General features: G+C 40.6%; 1 protein-coding gene across 3 annotated transcripts in view; it reads left to right on the forward strand.

Moving 5' to 3' along the window:
- HOOK3 (hook microtubule tethering protein 3) overlaps positions 1-16455 on the forward strand; it is a 125696-nt gene that overhangs the window by 52077 nt on the left and 57164 nt on the right. For all 3 annotated transcript variants that reach the window (XM_002720760.6, XM_051832317.3, XM_089325942.1), the window contains exons 7-10: positions 728-790; positions 2048-2131; positions 9669-9832; positions 14860-15000. In XM_002720760.6, the coding sequence (XP_002720806.1) occupies positions 728-790; positions 2048-2131; positions 9669-9832; positions 14860-15000 (452 nt within the window). The remainder of the gene's footprint in view (positions 1-727; positions 791-2047; positions 2132-9668; positions 9833-14859; positions 15001-16455) is intronic.

Here is a 16455-nt window from a genome sequence, read left to right on the forward strand (position 1 = left end):
GAAATGTTATTGTGGTTTTGAATTGGTATTCATTAACAACTTACGATGTTTAGCATCTTTTCATGTGTTTACTTGCTATTTTTATGAAGTTGATTTTTTTTTTAAATAGCCACATTTTTAACAGCTTGTCTTTCTAGTGATAAGAATAAATTATACTTGATTCGTAGGACTAGGCTTAGAATGAAAATGAGCACCAGAATCTGAACTTTAATTTTATTTTTTTATTCTGTTTCTTTTTCAAAGTTAACCCTATGACTAACATTTTTATAGGGACTTGAGAGGCACCTAATTAATTTTTTTTTATTTGCAAGGTACAGAGAGAGTACCCATCTTGTTCACTTCCGCCAGAATATTTATAGTGGCCTGGACTGGGCTGCATAGAAGCCAGGAGCCAAGAATCCAGTCCAAATTTCCCACAAGGGTGGCAGGAGCCCGATAACTTACACCATCACCACTGTTTCCTAGGGTCTGAATTGAAAGAGAGCTGCAGGCAAGAGCAGGAGCTGGGAATTGAACCAGAAATTCCAATTTGGGACACAAGGCATCTTAACCACTGGGCTAAACACTTGCCCTAGACCTCTGATTTTAAATGATGGCATTATCTTGGCATGGTGAAAGAAAGGGCAGACTCAGAATCATTAGGCTGGGTGTTCACTTTATTGTGTGAGTAATCATGTAGAATGTCTTCTTTGCCTTGTAATTCTAATCATCTGACTCTTAATTTCAGCTGATGAGTAAAGAATCTCCTGTGTCTGCTGGGAATGATGCCTACGTAGACCTTGATCGCCAGGTATAAAGCTTGCATTATTTCTGTTCATGCAGAGATGAAAAGTATAAACTTCAGCCATTAATGAGAAGGGTATTTCAGTTAAAAGTATTTATGGAATGCATTGGTATAACATTTTACATTCTATGTAAAAAGTAGGAACTTAAGGTACTTGCTAATGGATAGTTTATACATTTATAATTGAATTTATAAATTGTATTGGAAGTACTCTTGCATAACTCTCTTAAAATAACGTCTTTAATTTTTAATTCCTGTTTTCTAATCATTCTTTTCTGTTAGTAATATCTGTATGCTAATTTAACACAATAGTTGCATTCCTGGAAAAGGGCATGCATTTATTCTTCCAGTTTATTTATTTCAAGGATTTTACCATATTCTCCAACTGAAGATATCTCCCCCTGCCTTACCTTTCATATTTGTGAAGTGGTGAACACTCTAAGGAAGTGTGTGTGTGTGTGTGTGTGTGTGTGTATGTGTATGTATGTATGTATATATATACACACATACATATACACACACTTCAGGAATTCTGCAGTATTTTTTATACTTTTCATGGAAAAGCTATTTTGTAATTTTAAACATTGCCTCTTAATAAAAATCTCTGACTGTACCTCTCAAGTAAATAAAAAATAAAGAATTGTATTTACAACTCACATTCAGTCCGTTAAAACTAATTAAAATTAAAAAAAATTAAACACCACCTTTGGTTACATGAAATGCAGAGCTTTTAATCATTTTTTTCATGTATTGCTAACTTAGAGTTTATGTGATAAGTCACAACCAGGGAATGCTTGGTTTATATTGAGAATCAGAATGACAAAAATATTTTCTTAAAAATGGTGTTGTATGGATAACCATAAAGATTTGCTATGACTATAAATCTTGTGTTGAAATGTACTAGCTGTTTATTTTTGCAGTTTGAAATCCCTGTTACTCTAGTACATCATACTTTACCAAGGTAAAGTTTCTCACCTATTGAATAATCAATATTACCAAGAACCAAGTAATCCAGATAAAAGATACGTAAGAAAACCTGGCAGAGGGACAAGTCAAATTAAAAAGACAGAGAAAGCGAGACGTAGGACTCAAGGAAATTCAAAACTGGGTTCTTTGGACCCTTTCAGAGGAGTTCTTGACTTTCCCTGCACCATCTCCCACCAACCAAAAAAGGGGGAGATGTTTTAGTTGTATTTTGTACATATGTAGCTATTAATTGTTGCTACTTCCTATTGAAATACTTATCTCTTTATTTTTAACTAGTTGAAGAAAACTACAGAGGAACTGAATGAGGCTTTGTCAGCAAAGGAAGAAATTGCTCAGAGGTGCCATGAACTGGATATGCAGGTAAGAGATCTGTTGTGTCTGAAACGTGCCGCCACACGTGCTGTGTGTGCCCTGCAGTGCAGCTTGACGGTGAGGCAGCCCCGGAGAAGGGAAGCAAGCTTCTGGGGAAAGGCAGCGAGCTGTACAGAGCGTTCATTTCCTCTCTGTAACCCATTAAGTTCATGGTAAATGAATTAAAGTGGCATAAACCCACAGAAAAGGAGAGGAGAGGAGGGATGGCACCACAGATGAGTCTTTGTAGTATTCTAGTAAATCGGCTCTCAGGAGAGTGGGGATGGTTTTTAAGGCCTGGATTTGTAGTGTTTGCCAGTTTCTTTATTAATAGCCTCACAATGGCTGATTTTGAGTTACCGGTTTAAGAGCCAACCTCAAGGCTCTTGAATATTTAACAGTCAGCTTGTCTGTAGCCAGCTCCGGCATACTGCCAGTCTTCACGAACCTCTAAAACCCAAAAGACAGTTGCAGAAGTGTTGACTAGCTGAAAGGAGCCGTGAGTGCAGTGACCAGGAACACTCAGAGAGGGGTGAAGGGAGCTGTTCTCGTCAGAGATGTTGTATACATGAGTCAGGCCCTCAGCTGTGTCATCTACAGACAGGCACAGCTACAGACAGGTTCCAGATCAGTAAAGAAATTCCACAAGTGGAAGTGTAGAGAGAATAGAGTGGTATTGGCATTGCAGGGTAAGGAAGGTCCCTTCGATTTGGCCTTTCTGCATCCCTGCTTTATGTAGTGGCCAGCGTCTTGTGGATCAGCCTTGAACTGAAGGGTTTCCAGTTACTCTTGCTACTGAGTAAGTCTTTTATTTATTTATTTATTTTTATTTGAAAGGCTGAGAGACAAAGATCTGCTGGTTCACTTCCCAAATGCCCACAACAGCTGGGGCTAGGACAGGCCAAAGCCAGGGGTCAGGTACTCCATTCAGGTTTCCTACATGAGTGGCTGGCATCTGAGCATTTTGAGCCATCATCTTCTGCCTCTCAGGGTGCACAGTGGCAGGAAGCAGGATCCAAAACCAAGCCGGGACTCGAACCTAGGCTTCTGAGATGGTATACAGGTGTCCTGAGCAGCATCCCGATTGCTGTGCCAAGTGTCTGTTCCCTGACTTAGTTCTTAAATGTCAGGAAAACCTGCTTTATGAAGAGAAAAGGATCAAATAAACAGAAAAGTAGGCTTGAGGAAGTAGAGAAATTTGAGGGAGTAGGAGAGATTTTTGTTTTAAATCTATTTAAAACCCTCAAAAAAGATAGTACAACTGTAAAATAAGGACCAAATGCTATTTTAAGAATGAAAAGTTAGAGATCAAGAAACACTTAAGTAAGTTAAAAACAGAATTGTGAAAATAAAAAAGCAATAAAATGAAGTCAGAGAAGTCTCTCACAAATAGATAAAACTAAGAAATAAGATTGTTTGTCTAGAATTTACTTCCAAATACAGGGAGTGGAGGAAGTGGTTGTAGGTACACACAAGACATAATTGGTCATGCACTGATGTTCTTGAAAGCTGGAATATATGTGTATGTGTATACACACGCACACAGTTCAGTTTATGCTATGAGAAGCATTTTCCATGGAAAAGCAGAGAATTTGGTCATCACACAGGATGCATATGAAAGGAAGTGTCATCATAAAATGCTTCTTGGGTCATATAGGAAATAATATTTACATAGTCATAATGTAAGAGCTATGAATTACTTTTCAGATTTTAGAATTTATGTATACACAAATCCTAAGTTACAATAATACATTCATTATTTTTACAAGCAAGATATAAATACTATTTTTTAAAGATTCATTTACTTATTTATTTTTGAAAGTCAAACTTATAGAAAGGGAGAGACAAATCTTTTTTTCCCTCAAAGAAACCTTTTATTTAATGAGTACAAATTTCCTAAGTACAGCTTTAAGAATATAGTGATTCTTCCCACCATACCTGTCCTCCCACTCCACCTCCTCCTCCCTCTACCATTCTCAGTCCCATTCTCCATTAAGATTTATTTTCAGTTAACTTCATACACAGAAGACCAACTCTATGCTAAGTAAAGATTTCAACAATTTGCACACACACACACACACACACAGAACTAGTTTTACAGTTAATTCTCATAATACAACTCATTGAGGACAGAGGTCTTGCATGGGGAGTAAGTGCACAGTGACTCCTGTTATTAATTTAACAATTAACACTCTTATGTACGATGTCAGTGGTCACCCGAGGCTCTTGAAATGAGCTGTGAAGGCTAGGGAAGCCTTTTAAATTCACAATCTCTGTCAGTATTTAGATAAGGCCATAAGCAAAGTGGAAGTTATCTCTTCCCTTCAGAGAAGTACATCCTTCTTTGATGGCCCCTTCTTTCCACTGGAGTCTCCTTCACAGAGATCCTTCACGTAGGACTTTTTTTTTTTTTTTGCCACAATGGATGGACAGATCTTTCATCTGCTGTTTGATTCACCAAATGGCCACAATAGCCAGTGGTAGGCCAAGCCAAAGCCAGGAGCCCAAAGCTGCTTCCAGGTCTCCACATGGGTGCAGGGGCCCAAGTACCTGTGCCATCCTCTGCTGCTGTTCCTGGGCCATCAGCAGGGAGCTGGATTGGAAGTGGAGCAGCTGGGACTTGAAGCATTATGGGATGCTGGAATGGCAGGCAGTGGCTTTACCCACTGTGCCACAACACTGTCCCCAATATTATCTTTGATAATAAAAAATTAAAGCACAGCACATGGTGGGGCCAGTGTTGGGGTGCAGCGGGTTAAGCTGCTGCCTGCAACGCTGGTATCCACATGAGCTCCAGCTGAAGTCCTGGCTGCACTACTTCTTTGCAACTCCCCGCTAACTATGTCTTTCAAATAAAATAAATAAATCTTAAAAATAAAATAAAGTTAAGCATATGGGGTTGGGAAATTACATTTCTGTTTTTGAAAAGTTTCATGAAGTACAGCTGCGCCCATCCCTTTGCTGTACATTATCTGGCTTCCATGCTAGTTACAGATTAGCGTACTTGCCACAGAGACCTCTCACAGTCTTAAAATATGTACTATGTGGTCTTTTATGCCAAAAAAGCTTGCTATCTGCCCAGTATACCATTGAAGTTAGAAATCGGTAATAGAAATGAGTCTTTAACATTTAAAACCTTTACAATTTATATTTAATTAGTTTGAGAAAGCTTCCATCTGCTGGTTCTCTCCAAATGCCCACAGTGGGTAGGGCTGGGCCAAGCCAAAGCTGGAAGCTAGGAACTCAAGCAAATTCTTCCATGTGGGTGGCAAGGGCCCAACTACTTGGGCCATTCCGGGGTCTGAATTGGCAAAAAGCTAGAATGGGGAGCTGGACTGAACCCAGCTACTCTGATGTGAGAATCAAGCACCTAGACTGACAGTTTAACTACTAGGCCAGACTCCACCCTCTCTCCCTTTAATATTTTTGACAGATGAAAAAAGCAGAAATGAATTAGACTAGAGGCATGGAATCAAAAACAAAACAAAACAAAACAAAACAAAACTCATGCAGTTTTGGAAATTGACAAATTATACAGCTGGCATTTCAGATTCATTAAGTTGTTTAGTAACATTTACTAAGCAGCCGCTAAGTACCATGTACTGTTCTAATTGCTGTAGGTACAATACAGATTAAGGGTAGGGCAAGAGTACAGACAGACAGAAACAGATAAAACATCCCTGTTTCCAAGGTATTTGCATTCTAGTAGTGAAGACAGGCAGTAAGGAAGATAAAAATATAGGTTTAAGGATTTATTTATTTATTTATTTATTTATTTGAAAGGCAGAGTTGCAGAGAGGTCTTCCATCCAGTGGTTCGCTCCCCAAATAGCTACAACAGCCAGAGCAGGGCTGATCTGAAGCCAGGAGCCAGGAGCCAGGAGCTTCTTCCGGGTCTCCCATCCAGGTGCAGGGGCCCAAGGACTTGGGCCATCTTCTGCTGCTTTCCTAGGCCATGACAGAGAGCACGATTGGAAGAGGAACAGCCAGAACTTGAACCAGCACCCATATGGAATGCCGGCACTGCAGGCGGCAGTTTTACCCGCTACCTCATGGCGTCGGCCCTGGAAGAATTAATTTTAAATTAAAATTTACATGAGGTGACATGTTAGTAATCCCAAGGAGATTAGCGGCATAAACCCCCCTGAATCCAGGGGAAGAGCAGTATAAGTTCCACTGCAGTTCCATTGCAGTGCCATGGTAAGTGCAAAGGCCCTGAGGTGGGAATATAACCTAGCATATTCAAGAGGCAGCTGGAGGAGGATGGCAGGAGAACTGAGTTGGGGGCAGACAGAGCCAAGGAAGAGGAACTCAGACGAGGCATTATCAGCCTGGTGAGAGCATCCTTGAGTGACATGGGATGCCATTGGAGGGGTTTGAGCAGGTTAGTCTGGTGGTCTTTTCTGAAAGGAGGCAAGGCCCAAATCAATTTAGAGGCCATGGCAGTAATCCAGACAAATCAAGTTGGCTTTGACCAGGATGTAGAGATGCTGAGAAGTGAAAATATGTTTGAAGGTCAAACCAGTGATGTTTTGTGACAGTCTGATCTGGGAGTGAGGGCAAGATGCTGGGGATGCCAGCTGAGCAGCTGGAAGGCTGGAGTTTCCAGTTCCTGAGATTGAAAGGGCCAAGGGGGTGCTGGTTAAGAGCTCTATCTGGGCAGAGATACTCTGGATAAGCCTCAGAGGCATAGCAGAATAGATAAAAGAGACTATCTGCACAGCAAAAGAAGAATGGACAGGGGCGTAGCAGGTAAAGCCACCTCCTGCAGTGCCGGCATCCCATATGGGTTCCGGTTCGAGACCTGGCTGCTCTACTTCCGATCCAGCTCTCTGCTATGGCCTGGAAAAACAGTAGAAGATGGCCCAAGTCCTTGGGCCCCTGCACCCATGTGGGAGACCCAGAAGTAGCTCCTGGCTCCTGGCTTCAGATCGGCACAGCTCCAACCCTTGCGGCCAACTGGGGAGTGAACCAGCAGATGGAAGACCTCTCTCTCTGTCTCTCTCTCTCCCTCTCCCTCTCCCTCTCCCTCTCCCGACTCTTCCTCTGTGTAACTCAGACTTTCAAATAAATAAATACATCTTAAAAAAAAAAAAAAAAAAGAACAATGGACAGAGATAACTACAAAATGGGAAAAATATTTGTAAACTACCATTCATGCAATAGGGAATTTTTTTTTTTGACAGGCAGAGTGGACAGAGAGAGAGACAGAGAGAAAGGTCTTCCTTTGCCATTGGTTCACCCCGCAATGGCCACCACGGCCGGTGCGCTGCGGCTGGCGCACCGCACCGATCCGAAGCCAGGAGCTTCTCCTGGTCTCCCTTGCGGGTTCAGGGCATAAGGACTTGGACCATCCTCCACTGCACTCCCGGGCCACAGAGAGCTGGACTGTAAGAGGAGCAACTGGGGCAGAATCCGGCGCCCCGACCGGGACTAGAACCCGGTGTGCCGGGGCCGCAGGTGGAGGATTAGCCTAGTGAGCCACGGCACTGGCCGCAATAGGGAATTAATATCCAGAACAGTCAAGGATCTCAGCAGCAAAATAATAATATAGGCAGTCTGATTTTAAAATGCTAATTAGAGTAGACATTTCTCAAAAGAAAGCATATAAATAGCCAGTAGGTATATTAAAAAGTGTTTATCACTGATCTTCAAAGAAATGCAAATGAAAACTGTAGTTAAAAAGGCTTTGTCAAACAGAAAGAAAATATCCAGTGCAGGCAATGTGGAGAGAAGGGAGCAAACTCTCCTCGTGTGTTGGTGGGAATGTAAATTAGCTCAGGCATTATGGAGAATGGAGGGAGGTTCATCAGAAAGCTACAAATGGAATTGCCATATGATGTAGCAGTCTCAATGCTGGGCTTACATCTGCAGGAACTGCAATCAATGTGTTCAGGAGGTGTTTGCACTCATGTGTTCATTGCAGCACTTTTCACAATAGCCAAAACATGGAATCAGCCTCTGTGTCTATCAGCTGATGAGTACATAAAGAAAATATGGTACTTAGGCACACTGAAGTGTAAAACTCTGTCATGTACAGCATCATGGATGGAATTGGAGGACGTGAAATAAGTCAGGCATAGAAAGGCAAGTACCATGTGTTCTCACTCAGATGTGGAAGCGATGATTGACCTCACTGAAGCAGAGGATGGGACAGCGCTTACCAGAGCTGGGAAAGGACGGGTGTTTATTAACAGGTACAAAAGTACAGTTAGGTAGGAGGACTAATTTATAGTGTTTTGTAGCACAGTAGGGTGGATATAGTTAACAGTAATTTATTGTATATTTTGAAATAACTAGAAAAGAGAAATTTGAATGTTCTCAACACAGATGACAAATGTTTAAAGTGATGAATATGCTAATTGCCTTGATTTGCTCATTATTCATCGAGTTCATGAATCAAAATATCATACTGTACTCCATCAATACATACACTTATTATGTATCAATTTTAAATATGAGATACCTATTGGACATGCATGTGGAAGTGATACTAGTTCAGGATTCTAGGCTAGAAGTGGGAATGCATGCGTTTTCAGTAAACAGAGGATATTTACAGCTGTAAACTGGAAGCCATTGCTGCACGTAGAAGAGTGTGACACTCTAGGGGGAGGGGGTAAAGAGGGGCTAGAAGAAGGTACATAGTTCTTGAGAGCGAGGTGTCCAAGGAGGAGGATTGTATCAAGTGGTCCCGATGAGCAGCTCGGTGGACTCGGTAGACCCAACTAGAGCAAGTTCAAGAGAAAACAGGGATGAGGAGAGACTGCTGTATTTAAAAGGAATTGTACAGCATATACTCTTTTTAGCAGGTGCAGGGTCTGGCTTCCTTTAGTATTTTGAGATTCATCATGAATTGGTAATAATAGTTCTTTTTTTATTGCCAAGTAGTATTCCGTTGTAGGAATGTACAGCAATTTATTTATCCGTTCACTTGCTGATAAGCACTTGAGTTGTTTCCAGGTTTTCTCTGTTATAAAGCTACTGAAAACCTTCCTGTCTCTGTCTCTGTCGGCATAGGCTTTTTTTTCTCTTGAGTAAGTACCTAGGAATGGAATGGCTGAATCAATCATATGGTATTTGCACTTGATTGATTTGAAGTTTTTTAAGACACTGCTAAACTGTTTTTCAAAGTATTTGAAATATTTTACATTCTATTGCAAGTATATGAGATTTCCTTTTGTTCTCATCTATGCCAATACTTGCTACCCCAGGTTTGTTTTTATTTTAACTTTATCAATTGTAGTGGGAGTTCAGTGATATAACGTGGTTTTAATTTGCATTTGTTGGTGAATAATGACATTTATCTTTTTGTGTGGTTGTTTGCCATCTGTGTATCTTTTCTGGGAAGTGTCCAAATATGAAATAAAGAATGAATTCTTACATATTGTTCTGCATGTGCAGTATTCCAAAATAATATTTTAGGTGGAGATTGATTACACTTCTTTAACAGTAGGCTTTCCTTTGTGATGGTAATACACAAGTGACTAAGCAGCAGCAGAAGCTATTGTAACTGGAGGAAATGACCACTGTCTCCCCATATGCAACAGGTTGCAGCTCTGCAAGAGGAGAAGAGTAGTTTGTTGGCAGAAAATCAGATACTAATGGAAAGACTCAATCAATCTGATTCTATAGAAGACCCTAATAGTCCAGCAGGAAGAAGGCATTTGCAGCTCCAGACACAATTAGAACAGCTACAGGAAGAAACATTCAGGTAAAAGACCACTCATTAAAATATTACTTGTAAAAATTTGATGACTGTCATTTAAAGTTAAGAGAATGGTATTAGTGCTTCTGGACCTCTGCAGACCCACATGGCTGTGTAATAAGCAGCTTCCCCAAATCTTCCCAAACACCAGTGCTGTGTTCCACATACCTGCCCCTACCCCAGCCACCATGGAGCTTATAGCAAGCCAAAGCAGACTGACTACAAGAGGAAGAGCAGTAGCAAAGGGGCTTACCGGTGAGTTGGAGGGGTTACCAGAAGGCTAAAATTCACCGGATGTCTCAAGTTATTTATTAAAATGATCCAAGTACTTGGCCAGAGTAGACCAGAAGCTGCAGGACAGGGATCTCAGAGCCAGTGCATCTTCTTCAAGGGCCAGACGCCACAGAAAGATCAGGCAGGACGTTTAGTGAAGTTGTTGCCCATTCAGGCACACAGTTTAAAGAGACATAATACAAAGAACAGGTATAGGGTTTATAGAAATAGTCCCAGATGGAATTAAAGGGACAAGCTGATTTAAAAGGACAGGCAGGATTTAAAGGAGCAGTCTTCTACGTGTAACTTCTGGAGGAATAAGAGACCTAAAAGAAAGAAGTATCCTTTGGCACTTGGGTGGTGGAAGAGAAAATAAAAGAGGGGGAAATTTGATGTCTGTCTGCAGAACAAAACAGAGCTAGGACGCTGAAGGACTTCACAGTGTCGGGAACATATTTTGTTATAACTTGATAAAAAGTGCAGTATGACCTTTTTATTACCTAGCCATAGATTCCCAGTGTCAAAACAGAAAAACTAAACATCAATTAGGTGTTTACTGAGTAACCTAGTTTGGTACCCTGTCTCCTACCCTTCATTATTTTTCAGTGGAATGTGTCCAGGTTTTTTTCCTGTTCGCCTTTCTGATTCTTTTTAAAGTTTTGTTGGAACACAGCTACCTTTTTTTTTTTTTTTTAAATTTATGTATTTGAAAGGCACAGAGACTGAGGGGTCTTCTATCTACTGGTTCGCTCTCTCCAAATGCCTGCAGCAGCCAGGGCTGGGGCAAGCCAAAGCCAGGAATCCAGAACTCCATCTGGGTCCCTGCCGTGCATGGCAGGGCTACCTGTTGCTTCCCAGAGACTCTGGTCTGGGCTGTGGGCATCCCAAGCAACATCTTAACCTCTGTGCCAAATGCCCACCCACCCCAATAAAAAGCTTTTCTTAGTCTTGTCACAAACCTTAGCAATAGTCCATCCCTATGGTCTGCATCAGTGTTTTGATCTGAAAACCCCTGAAGGTCATCAGAGGCTGTCTCTCCTACCTACACAGCTGTGCAAGGCAAGGCTTTGTTTATAAGCTGTATGCAGACTTCAGTCAAAACATGTCACAGCAGGTGAATGCAGAAACAGGTCTAAGAAGCCAGCTATCTTCTGTTAAAGCAATTACTAGAATCACAAAATGTAAAACAGTACTACTCTTCTCTGTCCGAAAACAAGCTGTTTTTCACAAACAGTATGGTTTTTCTTGTTTTGTTTGTTTTCATTTGAGAGGCCAAGAAATAAATGAGGCCAGGAGGCAGAAAGCTCCTATCTGCTGGTTCATTCCCCCAAATGCCGGCAGTGGCTGGGCTAAGCTGGAGCAGGGTATGGAATCCAGGTACTCCAGTGCGGGATGCAGGAGCTCCCACAAGGTTCCTTAACGAGTGGGCTACATGCCTGCCCCAGCCAAATGTTTTCATCTTAATATATGGGTTTATTACTGTTATTTTCAACTAAGGAGATAAATTTGAAATTTATCATTTTAATTTCTAACATGATAAATACTGATAGATAGTATTTAAATTAGGGTTTTGGGAAATTGGTATTTAGAATTGTCTTATGTTTTTATTATGAAGGAGGTAGTGTTTAATGGTTCTATTGTTCAAGAATTCATATTTGTAATACTTTATCTTGAAATATTTTAACTCAGAGATTTTATTCATTCTCCATATTTATATATCATATTTTTGATTCTTTAAATCCCATCTAATGCTTCTGGCTTATTTTTATCATGATAGGGTGCTTTTGATTTTATTATTTTTTTTAGGACTGGTGGCTTTTGAGATTTAAATCCCATAGATTATCTGTGTTACAAAGAGAAAATATACCCCTTTAGAAAGTGGAGCTGTGTGGCAGTAACCATCTTAAGCAGTCATCAGGTTTAGCAGTACTACTATGGGACACCCTGACAATTATATACACATGACACATTACTGGAAGTCTTAGCATCACCCATGTAGTGTTTGTGCCAAATATGTAACCTCAGTTCAATCATGAAGAAACAATAAGAAACAAATCAATGTCATAAAAAAAAAAAAACAACAACAACAACAACAACAGAAGACAAAAAGATACTACAACTAAAGGAATGGTGAACTTTCTTTGGATCCTAGGTCAGGGTGGACAGAGAAAGGTTTATTTTAAAAGACATTCTTGCTACAATTGGGGAAGTGTAAATATGAACTCCACATTCTTGCTACAATTGGGGAAGTGTAAATATGAACTCCACATTAAATAGTATTGATATTAATTGTCTTAGATGTGATAATGTACTGAGACATGTAAAAGAATGTCCTTTTTACAGAGGTATTTGGGGGTGAAAGGTAATTTTTGCAGCTTACTTTCAAGTGATTCCCTAAAAGTACGTGTATGAATTTTATTGGTGTGCATTTGTTGAGAAAGTGAGATAAGCCAAATGGAGCAAAATACTAACAATGAGTGAATCTAGCAAGGGGTATACAAGTATTCACTTAATTCAAATTGTGGATATTTGAAGTATTTAAAATTCGACATTCAAGAAAGCAGTGACACTTTGAACTTATGTTTGTCTCCACTTGTCCTATTCTTACAACAATGGCTACAAAAATTATTAAAAAGAAAGAAAAGTGCTGATATCCCATTTAACAGTCCTAAATAAAACACTGGCAAATTCAACCCAATACTGTATTAAGATAAGCTTTATCCCAGGACCATTTACTTGTCGAACATTATCCAATCTATTGTAACTGCTTTGATTTATTGATTAAAGGAGAAGGAAAATAAAAATTTATCTTGAAATGTGAAATTCACATTTAAGTTAAAAAAATAAGGTGAAGATGAGTACTCATCTATTATTTAACTTTTTTCTAGACATTCTAAAAATCTTGGCTTTGCCACTTGTTAGCCATATAACCTTGAGCATGTTGCCCATTTCCTGAACTCTGAGAAGGTCCAATAGTGTTAATCTGCCTCCTAAAATTTTTGTCAGAATTGAGTTAATATTTGTGCATTGAAAGCACTGAAACTGTTGCCTGACTGGTGCTATTTAAGTTTTGGCTGCCATTATTGCTTTTCTAGAAAATGAAATAAAAAGAAATGAGACAAAAAATGTTGGAAAGATAAAAACTAAAAGGTTATTATTTGCAGGTAATATTTTCATCTGTCTAGAAAATATAAGGGAATTAAGTGAAAAGTTCTTAGACACAGTAAACATTTACATGTTATTTGCTGCAATTGCTAGTATCATTGGCATACACTTGCATTGTTAAATATGTGAAATACTGAAAAAATTTTAAAGTAATGTGACTTATATGAAGAAAATTTTGAAGTTATACATCAAAAATATTGTATGGAGAAAATAATTGTAGTTTTGCATGTTTTTAAAGGAGCATTTCAATTATATTGTTTTCCCTTAACCAGTTCAAAGTCTGTTTATCTAGTAGTATTAATGAGCAAGACTTCCCGAGACATTTTGAGAATAATGAAGGAGCTCTTGCCATGTCAAGTGTGCAAATATATTTTAAGCCTATCTTAATTTGAATAGCTTAGAACTGATACAGTGAAATACAGACAAACAGTAATACAAATGCATCTCAATGTATTTGAATGTGTGATATGATGAAGGAAGTATTTTCTAATCAACAGGGAAAGAATAGAAAATTTGTTAGATGGGTTCTGGTAGGTATTTCAGCAAGGGAAATCCTTGCATTTCCTCATACATGAAAATTAATATGCGGAAATTAGAATTTTTTTTGACAAGCAGAGTTGAGAGAGACAGAGAGAAAGGTTTTCCTTCTGTTGGTTCATCACCCAAATGGCCACTACGCCAGCAGCCAGTGTTGTGCCGATCCGAAGCCAGGAGCCAGGTGCTTCCTCCTGGTCTTCCATGCGGGTGCAGGGCCCAAGCACTTGGGCCATCCTCCACTGCCTCCCCAGGCCACAGCAGAGAGCTGGGGGAAGAGGAGCAACTGGGACAGAATCCGGCGCCCCAACTGGGACTAGAACCCGGGGTGCCAGTGCTGCAGGCGGAAGATTAGCCAAGTGAGCCGTGGTACTGGCCGAAATTAGAATTTTTAATGTTAAAATGAAACCATTAGTAGTACTAACAGAAAATGTACAATTAAAAGAAAAAAATCATTAAGTATAACATTAAAACAGAATTAAATACAAAAAATTAAGAATTAGACATTATATAAAGAAAAGTAACTAATTGGGCAAAATATTTGTGACATGAGAGAAAAAGACTTTGTAAAATAAAGGAGGGGTCTCTGTTAAATAGATCTGGTTAATAAATAGAAATTAGTACTGTCTGTGTTGTTGGTGAAAAATATGAGCAGAAATGAGACTGGAGGATAAACTCCAAAAATGTGAACAGTAGTTATCTATCTGAATTAATGTGATTCTTATTTTCTTTCCTTTTCTGTATTTTGGCAAATTTTCAACAGTAAGTGCATTAGTTTCATAATAAATCCTTAAATTATATTGAGGAATATTTTGGAAAAACATTACTTGATGTCTAGCTGTCTAGGTGTCTGGTGGCACAGTGGGAGTTTGTTGTCACCTTTCCCACACCTGGCAACAGTGCATACCCTTGGGAAGACAGCCTGTGGCCACCCAACAGAATACATTTTTAAGAAGAGTTTATTCTCATGTTTCCTGTTGTCATTACTTTCTTTTACTGTCCCAAGCAGAATGATGAGACTGTAAATAGTTCTGTCTTGACCTGTGCTGTTTCGGTTACAGACTAGAAGCTGCTAAAGATGATTATCGGATACGCTGTGAAGAATTAGAGAAGGAAATCTCCGAACTGCGGCAGCAGAACGATGAGCTCACCACGTTGGCAGACGAAGCCCAGTCTCTGAAGGATGAGATTGATGTTCTTAGGTGAGCCTCCCTTGCTGTGGAGTCTCAGACCTACCTCTCCGGGGCCCACCCTCAGCCCTCTGACACGCCTGTGTGCAGGCCCAGGGCTTCCGTGTGACCTCTGTGTGGCCTTGTTCTCGTCTTGGGTCTCTGTGAGGAATTGAGCGGCACCTGCAATAAACAGAAATTAATCCCTGAGCATACTCATCCTCACCCAGCTCTCCAGCTCCTCTTCTAACACCGTTGAATCCTGCAGCCACCTGGTCCACCTTTTTTTTTTCCAGGTCTGCACTTGTTTTCCAGTTACTCTCTCACTAGGCACCTTACTCCCTGCCACCTCATTTTCCCACTGTTCTGCTTCTTATGTAGTCCGTGATCTTCTGTTGAGTGGTTCCAACCACCTGCATTTTCTACTTTGCCTCTTTCAATACTAAGAACAAATTACATAGTAATACAGTTTTGTCCTACTACATATTAAAGACCTTAACACTGGGTTCTTACCACTGGCTCCCCATTCTGCTTCCCCTGTAAGTGGGTAAGTCCATCTCCCATTTTCTCATAGCTGCTCCATGTTTTCACAGCTCTCTCACCTGACGGACCACCACACCACACATCCCTCGTGCCTTAGTCTCAGGAGATGACCTTGTCTCCTGCTGCACAGAAGAAAGACGCCGTGAACTGTTGGCTCTCAGGACCTTTGTTTCCTGCACTCCCAGACAGCCCCACATAGCCACCTGTCTTTTTTCATCTTTGCTCTTCATCCTGTCCAGGGCTAATTCCTTCTTCAGTGCTCTGAGGCTCACCCCTTCTTATCTGCCTATGGACTGTGCTACACCAATTAGCATTTCTCTTTACATCTTGACTCTCCTTTACAAAAATGCTTTTAGATCTGTTTAACCTTGGAAGGGAAGGGGGAACTGTTTGTTCTCTTCTCAACCCACTAAAGTTTGCCATTGCCTGCTCCCACTATTCCACTGAAACTGCTGTTCCTGTGGTCACCAATAATATCTCACTTGCCAAATCATTTGAACACCACACAACTTACTTTACTTTTGTGCTGAATGGGACTCGGCTGGCTAGCCCCTCCTATTTGCTTTCCTTAAACATTCTCCATTACACATTGTGCTATAATTTTGGCTGTATTTCTTAAAACCTGAGCAAGCCGCGGCTCAATAGGTTAATCCTCCGCCTGTGGCACCGGCACCCCAGGTTCTAGTCCCGGTAGGGGGCCGGGTTCAGTTCCGGTTGCTCCTCTTCCAGTTCAGCTCTCTGCTGTAGCCCAAGTCCTTGGGCTCTGCACCTGCATGAGAGACCAGGAGGAAGCACCTGGCTCCTGGCTTTGGATCAGCGCGGTGTGCCGGCCGCAGCGGCCACTGGAGGGTAAACCAACGGAAAAGGAAGACCTTTCTCTCTGTCTCTCTCACTGTCCATTCTGCCTGTCCAAAAAAAAAAAACCACCTGAGCAAAAAACTGAAC

Source organism: Oryctolagus cuniculus, chromosome 2, assembly GCF_051225735.1.
Source record: "Oryctolagus cuniculus isolate XC-2025 breed Fujian yellow rabbit chromosome 2, ASM5122573v1, whole genome shotgun sequence".
Classification (NCBI taxonomy): Eukaryota; Metazoa; Chordata; class Mammalia; order Lagomorpha; family Leporidae; genus Oryctolagus; species Oryctolagus cuniculus.